Raw genomic sequence first — 12,894 nt, 5'->3', positions numbered from 1 at the left:
TCCTCCCAAAAAAAAAACGAAAGACAATTACTCTTTCAACTCAAGTTCGATGTTTGACACAATTCACATTCATCCGGCAGGTTCCAGATCTTTCAACTCGAAATCTAGACAATCAGGGCCTCAAACAATTCAACTACAATTTCCCGGACCTTCCAAACCTCAGTATCAGTACCACTGGAACTACAGTGACGGCACTAATACCCCTACGTGCTCCGTAAGAGGCACGGGTCACGAAGATCACCTGAGAAGCCATCAGAAAACCCATGTCAACGTCGGGCGACGAATAGCTTTCGAGGCTAGCGGCTGCTGCGCGACGCGGCCCCAGCCCGAGCCTAGCGCAGGCGCGCGTGCGCAGCCCCCGCGCCACATGGCCTAGCATAGCGACCCGGACCGACCATGGCGCACAACCCCGTGTCGCAGCGGCCAGGCTCACCGGCAGCGCTCCAGTGACCGCGACCAATCGATCCACCCGACCCGGCGACCCCGACCGCGCCACCCACCCCACCCGCAACCGCGCAGCCGCATTCACTTTCCCCAGCGAGTTCGCCACCCCCAGCTGTCCCGTCGCGTACTCGCTCGCGTGCCCCTGGTCCGGTCCGGTCCTGCACACGCCTCAGCCACTCGCTAGTCACTGCTCACCCGTCCGGCCACTCCGCGGCTCATGCCAATGCAGGCGTCGCAGCGAGCGCTTTGCGGAAGGGCGGAACAGAAACGATCCGACGATAGGGGGCGGTAGACCAGTACGATTAGGCACGGCCGGCGGCGGCGGTGTGCGCGACCGGGAGAACAACAAAGTCTACTAGACTAGTAGACGTCCGCGTCGCGCTCCGGCGCCCCGACCGGGCGGGTCCTAGAATAGGATAGCCACTCCACCCGTCGCGCCGTGCCGCGGCTGGGCACCGCGGCAAGGGTGGGCGCGGGAATCGGATCGGACAGCGCCGCGCCACCACCACGGCAGGGCCTCGTCGGCGCATCGCGCGCGCCTCCTTTCCTTTTCCCCCTCCCAACAACATGCGGCCAAGGCGGCTGGGCCGGGCGCGCCGCGGGGCCCCGGCGGAACCGGAGCCACAGGATGCGGTCTCATCGGGAACCTTATCGCCCGCCGCCGTGCGCGGCACCCCGCTGCTTCAGCTCCAGCACCCAGCTCGCGCGACACGCCCGCGCCACACACGCACCGCGGGCGGGCGCGCGCGACGCGGCACGGGCCCCAGCGCCCCGGGCCAGCGCGCGCACCGCGCCAAGGGGGATGGCCGCGCCGAGTCGGACGACGGGACGAGGGCGAGGACAAAAGCGCGCCGGGGCGGCCCGGATACGTGCGTATCCGCGCGGACTCGTCTCTCGCGCCGTCGCGTGGGGTCGCTGGACCCCGCACCCCCGGCCCCGGGCGTAGCGCGGGGACTCGTGAGTGCAAGGCAACAGGCTGCCGGCTCGGCTGCCCTGCCCCCCGGCGCAGCGGTGGCCGAAAGGGCACCTGCACCCCGGAAGGGACAAGCGCGCCGCGCGCGGCATGGGTGGCGCTGAGCCCATGCCGAGTCACGCATCGAGGGGAGGGGGGGGGGGGGGGGAGTGCCGAGTGTGCGCTCGCTGCGGGACGCAGCCACGCAGGTGCGGCCTGGCAGCCCGGGTGTCCGTCCGTCCACTGTCCGGTCACAATCTGATCCCGATTGTACTAAAGAAATGCCCGGCCATTGAACAAAGTCCAACGACGAAGGCATCGGATCCAATTTGCTAGGTACTACGCATTTACGAACTCGATTTGTTTACGCCCACGACCGTGCACAAACGATTTCCGGCGCATAAACTACTCGTCCAACGAACCAAAAAAGAGAACAGTCCAATGGCTCATCAGATCTAGTTGCCCAAGTACTAGAATATCAAACCATCCCCAACAATTCCATGGCCTTCCCAAAAAAGAATCTCTGATTACCACCACGATCACAGCATAAGTATCCAATCGCATTAGGGAAACAACACTTCGCCTCACGAACTCCATTCTGGAATCACACTAGCACATCTCCTACAACACAAAGCATTCCATCTAAACAGAGTGCATGAGACGACGGGCATAGCGATGTTATTGCAAAGCTTATTTTCCTTTCACAGCTTAAGAGTAACAGCTCAATGACTTGTCCACTATAATGTCTTGACAAGCATTACCAAATAACATTGGAAAAAACAGGACATCACCACTACTATAACTTACCATAGTGTAACCTACCAAAATTACCTCTCAACAGGCTAGCTTGGAGCCGGAGAATTTCCTTGGGCGCGAGCAGATGGTGTTGCCCGGGGAAAAAACCCAAAGAAATCTCCGTCCCAAGAACACTCGCAGGACCATTTTATCACACCAACAAAGTAACACTAAGGCACTTCTTAATTCACACGCAGAAATCCACGGTTTGTAGAAAGTCGTCCATGCCGCGGCCGAGGTCGCAGCCGGGCAGCTCCGGGAAGACATCGTTGATGTCGTCGAGGAGGTCGAGGTCGTCCATCTCCTCGTCCGCAAAGTCCCCGAACAGCAGGTCCTGCTCGTCGTCCAAGCAGAAGGGCGCGTCGGAGACGTCCAAGGCGTCCAGGCCGGCGCGGAAGTCCATCGGGTCGATATCGGGTAGCTGCAGCCCGCGCAGAAGGTCCTGGTAGAACTCAGGGTCGTCCGGCAGCTGCGAAGATTCGGTGGACGGCAGAACGGGGGTTGCAACCGGCTCCGAGGACTCCTCCGGCTTCGGTGCAGGCTTGGTGCCCTCGAGCACGGAGGACGGCGACGGGTGGGCGAACGGAGCAGCCGAGGTGGACGACGAAGAGGATGCCGTCGGGGTGGTGCTTGCCGAGGTAGCCGGTGAGGAAGCGGGCACAGGTTGCCCGCGGCGGCGGCGCTTCTCCTCGGCGAAGCTCCTGGAGGCGGACAGGTAGGCGGCAGAGGCCGCGCCGGCGGTGTCGAAGGTGCCAAGCCACTGCCTCTTGCCGGTGAAGGGGTTGCGGATCTCCGCCGCCCACTTGCCCCACTTGCGGAGCCTCACGCCGCGGTAGCTCTCCGGCGTCCCGCCGCTGGTGGACGCGGCCACTGTGGCCGCCGGCAGAACCGGCTTTGCAGGGGCCTTGCCGACGAACATCTCAAAAGAGAAGCGCTTGGACTTGGCGGTGCCGGCCTCCTCTTCGTCGTCAGAGTCCGAGTCCGTCGCGTCGGGGTCCTCGAAGAGGACGCGGACGCGGCGCCTCGGCTGGACCGGCGCCGGCGGCTGCGGCTGCGGCTTGGCCTTGAGGAGAGCAGCGGAGGGTTTAAGGCCAAACCCGGAGATCCTCTTGCACTTGGGCTTCTTCGCCAGGGCCTTCTTGATGAGAATCTGCTGGTGGTTCAACGGAGCCATCTCTCTTCTACCTCTTGTGCCGGAGAGGACTCCAAAACTTGACGCCAAAATTGACAAAACTGAAGGGGAAAAACTCTAAAAAAGAAGAAACTTTCTCCGATGGGTGCAAAAATTGGACGGAGACGGGCGCAAATCGACCGAATCCGTCAGTCTCCTCGACAGAAACCACACGGCCTTATGTGGAGGAATCCGGAATACTTCACCCCGAACCCGTCCCTGCAGCATCACAAGCGAGAAATCCATCAAAACCCCATGAAAACCCAGGCAAGAACGCACCAGATCTGGACGAACCAGGGCAATAAACCCGGTCAAAACCTCCCAGATCGGTGAAAAAGATGAGATTTTCGCGGGGTAGAAAAAAAAGTGGGCGGAGCGGCGCACGGACCTGAGCATCGACGAGGATTTGTTCCAGCCGTTGAGCCCCTGTCGCATAGATCGGCTGGAGCAGGCGAGGGCGCGGAGGAGGACGGCGACGACGGCGACGATGAGCGCTACGACCACCAGATCGGAGAAGGGGCAAGAAGACATATACACGAGAGCTGGCTGCTTCTTCTTCTCCGACGCCGGCGCCGTCGTCGTCGCCTCCGGCCTCCCACACACTCGCTTAAACCCCAACCCAAAGCGGCGAGAGGAGCGAAAGGGGTTGGCCACGCCTCCGCCGCCGATATTTAATCCCCTTCCCCATCCACGAGGTAGTGCCCGCCGCACCACGCGAGGCACCGCTCGTCACGCGCCCGGCTTCTTCGCCACCCACCTACGCGTGGGTCCAACACACCATCGGACCCGCACGTCATCGGGCGCTATCCGCCTAACGGAAAGCGAGGAAAGGACGGCCGCGATGCGCTGGCGGTGGACGTACTAGGATCTGCTGGAGCTGTTTCCGTACCCACACAGTGACTAGTGGGCCCACCCAACCATCCGGCCCCACTGTCAGCTTTGGAACGTGTAGGTTTCCCTGTGAGGAAGTACCGTTCCGTTCAATGGCCAGGAAACATGCCCAGGTTTTACCTGACATGTGGGTCCGCTCGGCCTGTCCCCACTTATCATGGAGATGCGGGCCGAAAGCTAAACGGTGATGACCGTGAGTGTTTTGGAGGGGTTTATGGGGATGTGAATGGGCGACGAGAGGCCGGCGATGGCTAATGATAAACCCTTCACCTGCACGCATCGCAGGAATATCCCGTGCTGTCTCTGACCAGTGGGACCCGCGCGTATCCGGGTCCACTTCAGTGGGGACCTTGCACGGTCCAGATCCATGCGATGGGTCTCCTCCGTCCATCAAGGGGAGGGGATTGCGATTCTCTGGCTGGGATCCCTCACCTCCCGCGCGACCCGCTCGCCTTTAAGGAAATCAACCGGTTTGGAAATAGTGATTGCCTCATTTAGGCGCCCCGGTGTTTACGGTGTTAAATTAGGTAAAAATAAATGATAATTAGGGAGCCGCGCGAGCGGCATGGGCCCCATGTCAGCCTCGCTAAAGGTAAGCTTTACCTGTTTCCAGAGAAGGATGGGACCCGGGCCGGGGTAGTTTTCGCGCTTCCTTGAGAGCCAAGCTAAAAGGGGGCGGCGAAACGGAATGGAATATTTTGTTTTCCGAAAAGCGGGGCGGAGCAGAACGAAAGGCCGCGGCCCATGGGGATTTGGTTCCGTTGAGGGGCCCTTTTTTTAGGCGCCGCACCTGACACGTGGACGTGCCTGGGCGGGTGTCCGTCGCGCCAGCAGGTCAGCCACAAACGCCGCGGACACTCTTTCCATTCACCGATCCGTCATGCTGATCGTCATCGGACGGAAAGATCGAAACCATCAAGGAATTGTTGGCGTGCGATAAAGGGGGAAAAAATCGCCAAATCTTGTGACTCCGTCAAGTGATAAATCTCTGTCTGGTACGGGGACTGGAAATCCACTGCCACGGGCGATGTGTTTGGGTTTCACATGGCAAGTTTGATGCTTGTGCTCGTACCGCACTTGGGAAGATAGAATCCGCGGCGCGGAAAGGACGGCGGACTTTTGGCGGCGTGACGTGGGAACAGCCGGGACGCCGGGTGCATGGCTGGCCGGGCGGACGCGGACGCTTTGCGCGGCTCGGCTCGGCCCGGCTGGCACCTCGAGATGCGTGCCCGGGGTGGACGGCTCCGCGGCGGCCGCCCACGCGGACCCAGGCGCGCGTGCGCCCGGCCGGCTCTCACGTGAGCGGGAAAAAACACGGTGGACTCCTGCGGGGCCCGCGCGGAGGTCGTTGTCGGTTGGTGCGCCGAGATTGACTATTCGTAACTCTGTTTTTCTTTTCCGCTTTTTCGAGGCGTGCCTCCCCGCCCGTCCCGGTGGCCCCACCGGCAGGCGGGTACGCACGTGAGCGGCTCGTGCGATATTTATGCTGTCCCGTGCTCGTGAAGATATTTTTTTATGCAAAAATATTTCCTTTTCCGGGAACGGTAGCGGTGGCTGGCTGAGACGTGGCAGGTGCGCGCTCGTGCCGCGGAAAGGCACCGGCGTGGCTCGGGCCAAGCCGGCCGGGCCGGCGGTCTACACGTACGCGCGCGCGGCCGCGGCATGGCCGCCACGGCCCAGCTGCGGCGCACCTGGACGCCCGCGCGCGCGCTCGCGCTCGTGCATGGAGCCTTTTCCTGCGCCATGCCACTAGGGAATTTAGTAGCACAGCGGCACCACCCACCACGAGTGCACTGTGCTCGGTTAGATACCCTTTTGTCGCGCAGCCGTGGGGACGGGCGGGGGCGCGCGGGCGGCGACGGCCGGTTCCCGCGCGGAGGCCGCCGGCACTGTTCACGCAACGTGGTTGCATGTGGGCTGGTGCCGTTAATTTTTTTTTTGAAAAGCTGTGCCGTTAAAATTTCCGCGGTAAATTACTGCAGCTGCATGGGGCGGTGTGCGCGGCAGGGATACCCATACCCTCGTGGCCTCGGTGCAAGTGGGGCTTAGGGTTACCGTTATCTGCGGTGTAAATGAAGTTGTCGTGTCACCGACATGGGTGCGGTAAACTCATGGAGTGATGATGGTGCTTGGCCTGCTTCGAGGGAGGGTGAGAACCCTGAAAACTTTGTTTAACGGTGACTCCAGTTCTGCAAACGAGGATATGGTTCTCAGAAAAAATTGTGACGAGTATGTTTGGCCCTGTTCGTTTCCTACCCTCTAAACTTTAGACCCATTATATCAAAAAGAATCTTACTATTTAGAAGTATTAAATAAAATCTATTTATAAAATTTTTTGCACAGCTGGGTGCTAATTCGCGAGACAAATTTAATGAGCCTAATTAATCCATAATTTGCCACAGTGATGCTACAGTAATCATCCGCTAATTATGGACTAATATACCTCATTAGATTCGCCTCGCGAATTAGCACTAGGGTTCTGCAATTAGTTTTGTAATTAGACTTTATTTAATACTTTTAAATGATAAGATTTTTTTTGATGTGACCCCTCTAAACTTTAGTCTCTAGGAAACGAACACACCCTTTGTCTCTCGACCCTCTAATTTCAGACTTTTTTTTTTACAAAAGCGGGCCGAGGCAGGCCTGCATTTGCTCGTTAGTTGTGTGATTTTGATGTGGTATAAGAAGCTCCCTCCGCCAACTTTCTGCGGGCCATAAGCCCACATGGACGAACTAAAAAAACGTTTCTGGTCTAGCGAGCTTGGGCCTTCTGCAAGTAAATACGGAGTACGGCCATACAGTAAAGCTCGGCCCATCTCTCTACTAGACAGAGACAATTCAGCGTCAGAAATCGCTAGTGGCTGGATCCGTTTGCGTACAAATGTCACTGCCAAAAATCTACGGATTTTCAAGGTGGGGGCTTGGACGTGTTTACGGATGAGCGTGCTCAGCCTGTCAACGGATCTTTGTGCTGATCGCACGGCAGATTAATGGCACGCAGGCGGACAGTTTGCAGTTACGACGTCAAGCTGAGCATTGGCCAACTATTTACTGCCAACATCGTACACATAATTGTGATCTGGGGCGCGCGAAATTCATAACAGCAGTGTTCACTGTTCAGTACGGCTGTACGGGGTAACAATACAGTGCTACCTCCATTATCCTATTTCATCTCGACACAATGAAAAAAACAACAACTTTACTTATCATATAATAAATGCAACACAGAAGTTTTAGTTGGTCCTCCAATGTTTAACTAGGAACTTCTCATTACTAATGCTATTTATTTCAATAGCTCATGCCAATAGCAAATAGAACTATCGATTGTGAACATTTGAGTTTTTGAAATAGGACTGTCAAAAGAGAATGGAGAGAGTATATGAGTGCGAATTCAAGATTTTAAATTTGGTCGGCTTTTTTTTCTAATTTTCATCTTAAAATACGCATGATAGTGGCTTATTTTTTACTACTCCCTCCGTTTCAAAATATAGGTCATTTTAATTTTTCTAGATTTATAGATTTTATTATACATCTAGACATATATTATATCAAAGTACATAGCAAGTTATTGTGAATTAAAAAAGCAAAAACGACCTACACTTTAGATCTGAGAACTGAGTAGGTGTTTACACGACTCACATCACGCAACGCACGCAGGATCAAAAGATGAATTCTTTTTTAAAGCAACAAAATAAGATTACAGGTTATGGTTTACATGCAAAAGACAACCAAGATATGAGGGCACAAATGATATCACCGTCCCCGGTCCGCTGTCCACATGCCCCCAACTAGAGCTGGCCAAAGAAAAAGCTTGACCATCAGTGACGCCCAAGATATTCGCATCAAGGTTTTCGCATCAAGTTAACTCTCCTGGAGCTACTGCGTGCACCTTTGATGAAGTATTTCGTAAGATGAACTCCCCTCGAGTGATCCATGAAATCAAAGCAAATACCATGAAACACGCGAGGAAGATTAATGTGTGCAAGGGGATACATTCTAACTGTGACGTTTCGGAAAAAGGGTAAGGTGGCCACTTGGTGCAAGACAGGCTGAAAATCAACTCTTCGTGGGTCATTTATTGATTTTGCTATAGATCAAGTTATTTTAGGATGGAGCGAGTATTAGGTGTTGGTGTATCCATTGCCATCGAAAAGTCACAAAACTTATCGAATGTGTGTAACCAAGCAAAGCAAAGTACTCGCTCCATTTAGAAAATGCGCATCAGAAGCATTGCATACGACATAAGTTATTGATAGACAAAATGTACGCCGTGGAGTACTTTTAAATGAAGACATAGTATTTTCATGTGAACTACAGGACGGGACAGACGGACGGTGACAGAGCATTAAGCCTTGGAGCCCAAGAGCCAAGCGACGGCGTCCAGCCCCCACGCGGGAGCACGAACGGACGAACTGTTGCGGGTGTTGAGCACGTCGGTTAAATTCGGATCCAACCACCAGCAGCAGCAGAGCACCACCGCTCCCCATGTGCTGCTGCACCTGCCGGGTCCGGCCATGCAAGTCCTCGAGATCTCGCGTGCAGGCGCCCAGAGATCCCCCGTATTGATTGCCGCCTCCGGCCTCTCCCGCTCCGAGCTGCTGCCGCTGGCGTGCGATGCGAGCGCCAGATGCGTCGCGGGGGCCCGGCAGGCCGGCCGGCCGGTCGTGCGCCGCGCATGTGGCCGCTCGCCGCCACCGTCGACCCCGATCCGCCCAACCACCTCTACCAACCGACGCTGCCTGTGGCTTCCCCAGCCGCTGCGGCGGCTCTCCGAGTCCAACCGACGGCGAGTACAATTACGAGCCCGAACGAACGCCACCCAACCCTCTGATCAACCGGCCGCCTCTCGCCCTGCACGCGCGGCGTGCGGCCGGGAATCGAACGATTCCGGACGTGATCGTCCACGACGGCAAAGCGAAAGCGGCGACCCAACTTGCCCCAGCGAAAATTCCCGCGCCCACTGGCCACTGCAACTTGAGCGGCGCGGGCGGCGGAGGGCGAGAGAGAATCGGTGGGCGGGGCGCGCGCGGCCCGGTTGGTGCCGCGGGGGTGGCGGTGCCGAGGCTGTGCCGCCGCGTGTCCACCGGGGGCCGGGCTAGTACGTTGCGGGTGTCTAGTAGACTTAGAGCGATGGATCGATCGGCCCGGCCGTGCACGCCGCGGCGACTTGCCCCGGGCCGGCAGGCAGACCGCATGTGCCCGCCGGCCGGCGGGTGCGCAAGGACCGGATCCGTTTCGTCTCGGCGAGGGGAAAGAGAAAGGAGAAAAGTTGGGAAGGTGACGGGATGCCCGGCTGGACGCGTTCGTCCATGCCGTGCCGTGACGGGGGCGGGGCGCGCAACTTTTGTACGGGCCTACGGGGTCGCGGTGGACTGGTGGTGGCCGTCTCATTCAAGGCGCGCGGGCGCGGGGCGTGTGCCGTGCTGTGGAGTGTCCGGTCTCGCCGGGCCGTTTGGTTGGTGATGACACTTCAGTTTCGGCATTCAACTTTTTTTTATCTGCTCTATGAGTCAGCTGCAGCTTAAGTACCGGGGAAGAGGTTAATTCCTAACAACCTTTCTTATGTGAGCGTAGAAATTCCTAATGACTTCGCCGTGCCAGTAATGTTAGGATACGGTGAAAAGAAAATCTCAAAGTTACATGACTAGATCTCTAGGGGCGGTTACCACGCATCTTCCCAACTGAACCGCTTGGTATAGGACAAAGAAAGCCACGTCTCGTATACGTGTTCTACGCGCACATCTGGAAGCGCAGTCAATATCATGCAAATCAGATGTCCCGTTTGCTTCGTGCACGGCTGATCTCGAGGAAAGAATCCTTATTCCCCACTCGACTTTTGGCGACTCGTCTACTAAAAAACAAGAACTTTCGCCGGCTACTAGGCTAGCAGTTTCGATGCGGACGATGAGAAATTGCTTCCCTGACAGATAGCACGGCGAAAAAAAAAATGCCGTTTGGTAAAAAGTCTTTTGACGAAAAATAAACCCTAGCATGGATGAGGAGGAAACATCAGGTTCGGACAAGGGCCACGCTTGCCTCACGAACGTCTCCACCGTGCCCATGGAATGGATGGATTGCCTCACGACGACGGCAACGGGCGAACTGGCATGGCGGCCGGTGGGTCACGCCTTTCCTCCGGTGGAGTATCTAGGTGCCAGGGAATGCAACAGTTCTCACCTTCCAGGTCAACCATACCGGCCAGAATTATCCTCTCCATCCAAATAAAGTTCCTTGCAACTAGAGAATAAAGCAGTGGAATTCATGGATTCCCCAGCTTGGGAGTGGTGGAACGTTCCAAGTATTCCCATCCATTTTCTTGAAACAATTTCCCGCCCATTTTTTCAGTCCACAATTCATCACAGATCTTTTCCAAGATTTCGAGTCTGTCACGTCAGTAAGCCAGCGTCCTTCCAGCAGCCGCATGTCACTTTGATCCCCTCCACGCACGCAGCCAACGTGTCGGCACCTTTCATTTGACTTCACCGCTGTTTTTTTTTTCACTCGCTGGCTTATGCTAGCTTATTTCTTCTTCTTTTTCATATATAATAAGCGAGAAATAAATCCCAAGGGCAAAAAGGGAAACCATTCCAGATTCTTTTCCCCGGTCGGAACCTTCCCCAGGTTTCCACGCCTCTGTTTTCACCCTTCTAAAAACTTTACACCAAGGTTAAAAAAAAAGGTAGTACCAGCTAAGGTTAGCCAAAGGTAAAAGAAAGCAAGAAAAAGAACGCTAATCCACTGGCTGGCCGTCCGGCCGGCCGGGGCCCGTCATCAGACGGCCGGCATGGTCTCGTGGCGCAGGGCCGCGAGATCCGAGGGCCCGCACGCGTCGTCCCCGAACGCGAACAGCCCGGCGTCGAAGCCGTCGTCGTCCCACGCCGCCGCGGCAGCGGCCGCGGCGGCCGCCTCCGGGGAGTAGCCGCCGAAGCCGCCGTCTATCTCGTCCTCGAACCCCCAGATCTGGCCGTCGAACCCGGCGGGCACGTCGGGGCCCCCGGCGGCGCCGGCCTCCTCCTCCGACGAGGATGCGCCCGCCGGCGGCAGCCCGAGCTCGTCGTCCGAGGCCTCGAGCAGGAACCCCAGCTCCGGCTGGTGCGCCGGCGGCGCCACGGCCTCGGCCCCGGCCTCGTCGAAGCTGCCTATCTCCTCCTCCAGGCTCCGCATGACGGACGCCAGGTCGCCGGCGGCAGCCGCGTCGGCGTCATCGTCGAGCAGGTCGAGCAGGTCCTCTGGCCGCAGCCTCTTGGCGTCGGCCTCCGGCAGCGCGCCTTCGCCGGCGGCGGCGAGGTCAGCCGCCTCCCGCGCCCGCTTGTGGGAAGAGGAGGAGCTCTCCATGAACGAACAGCGAATGAGCTCAACCCGAAGGCAAGGCAGGGCAAGACTTTCTTTTTCTCCTTTCTTTCTTTTCCCTTCTCCCTTCTCCGCTCGCTGTACACACGTACACGCGCCGGCCGAGAAAGCAGACGGAGGCGAGGCGAGAGCGCGAGGGCAAAGACGGAAGAGTACAAAAAGCGGGGTGTTTTGCGCAGCGTCACCGAGTTGGGGGCCGCCTTATATAGCGCTGGCCGCGGCCGGGGCTGGCCTGCGCGCGGCGGCTCTCGCAGGGGGGTTTCCGCAAAACGCGCGGCCTGGTTTGGTCGCGAGTGCGGTGGTGCAGGCAGCAAGTACTACTGGTCCTCTCTCTCTCTCTCTCTGGTCTGGCTTTGCTTTTCTTTATTTGGTTGGGGGGTGGGGCTGCGCCCGCCGCGGCCCGGGACGGGACGCACGGTGGTGATGGGCGCCTTCGCGAGGCGCGCCATCTGGAAGACCGGCCGGGTCGCCCGTCCTCCCTCGCGGCGCCTGCCTGTTTTGTCCACGCCCTCGACTGACCGGATGGGTGTGGATTGGGGCGTGTGTGGTGTTGGAACGGCGACGCCTTCTTGCCCGTCGATATTTTCCGCAACTGCTTCCTTTTTTTTTTGCCCCCCCCCCCCTCTCTCTCTCTCGAGGTGAGAAAAGACATCTGTCTGGCTGGATTGGTTAGTGGTGGTCTTTGCGAGCCTCTTTTTTTGGTTAGCTGGAGAAACAGGGGGCTGGATCCAGCTATATTCTAAAGGTTCGTCTGCCCAAGGAATTCCAGAACGTGCCTGCTTCGTGCGGGCTTTAACTCGGGTTAAAATTTCCAACGAATAAGTTGGGCGTTTTTCACCTTATTGTTACAGCTAAATAAAGGCGACGAATATGTGGCTAATTCATTTGAGTTCTTAACTGAGACATGTTCTGGTATTGTCAGTTAAATTAATAGATATTTTTGTCGAGCTAACTATAAGCATATGGTCACAGTTGCAATTTTTACCACAAAAAATATTCCAGCTCCCTGCTGTCAACCTTGTGCTTTAATCCCTATGCGGAGATCCGGCGCACCGTACGCAATGGCCGCACGCGCAGTTGGGACGCCGGACGCGACACCGGGAGGCACCGCACGCGACCCCGACGCAACCCAAGGTGTACGGGGCACCCAACCAAACTTTATTCGGGACGAGGAGAGGCGCCACGCTCCCAACCGAGCGAGAAAGCACCAAGCATGTGACCCAACCGTCCGGGGCATCTGCGGGTCCGCGCTCTCCCAGGGTCCGCGGCGCAAAAAACACGGTCCGACCCC

General features: G+C 57.3%; 2 protein-coding genes across 2 annotated transcripts; both read right to left on the bottom strand.

Annotated features, from left to right (window-relative positions):
• Window positions 1–2,238: 2,238 nt before the first annotated feature.
• On the bottom strand, window positions 2,239–3,507 carry LOC112893932 (ethylene-responsive transcription factor ERF118-like). Its single transcript, XM_025961464.1, has one exon. The coding sequence runs from the start codon at window positions 3,363–3,365 to the stop codon at window positions 2,379–2,381; it is 987 nt and encodes a 328-aa protein (XP_025817249.1). The 5' UTR covers window positions 3,366–3,507; the 3' UTR covers window positions 2,239–2,378.
• Window positions 3,508–10,206: 6,699 nt separating this feature from the next.
• LOC112894545 lies at window positions 10,207–11,904 on the bottom strand. The gene has a single exon (XM_025962292.1). It carries the CDS (start codon window positions 11,586–11,588, stop codon window positions 11,025–11,027), a length of 564 nt encoding a protein of 187 aa, XP_025818077.1. The 5' UTR covers window positions 11,589–11,904; the 3' UTR covers window positions 10,207–11,024.
• Window positions 11,905–12,894: the final 990 nt, after the last annotated feature.

This window comes from Panicum hallii, chromosome 5 (assembly GCF_002211085.1).
Source record: "Panicum hallii strain FIL2 chromosome 5, PHallii_v3.1, whole genome shotgun sequence".
Classification (NCBI taxonomy): Eukaryota; Viridiplantae; Streptophyta; class Magnoliopsida; order Poales; family Poaceae; genus Panicum; species Panicum hallii.
Note: the sequence above shows the minus strand (reverse complement) of the source record. Positions and strands in the feature narration are given on the sequence as shown.

Coding starts and splice junctions, on each gene's coding strand:
- LOC112893932 (XM_025961464.1), bottom strand. CDS start 3,365: ATGGCTCCGTTGAACCACCAGCAGATTCTCATCAAGAAGGCCCTGGCG.
- LOC112894545 (XM_025962292.1), bottom strand. CDS start 11,588: ATGGAGAGCTCCTCCTCTTCCCACAAGCGGGCGCGGGAGGCGGCTGAC.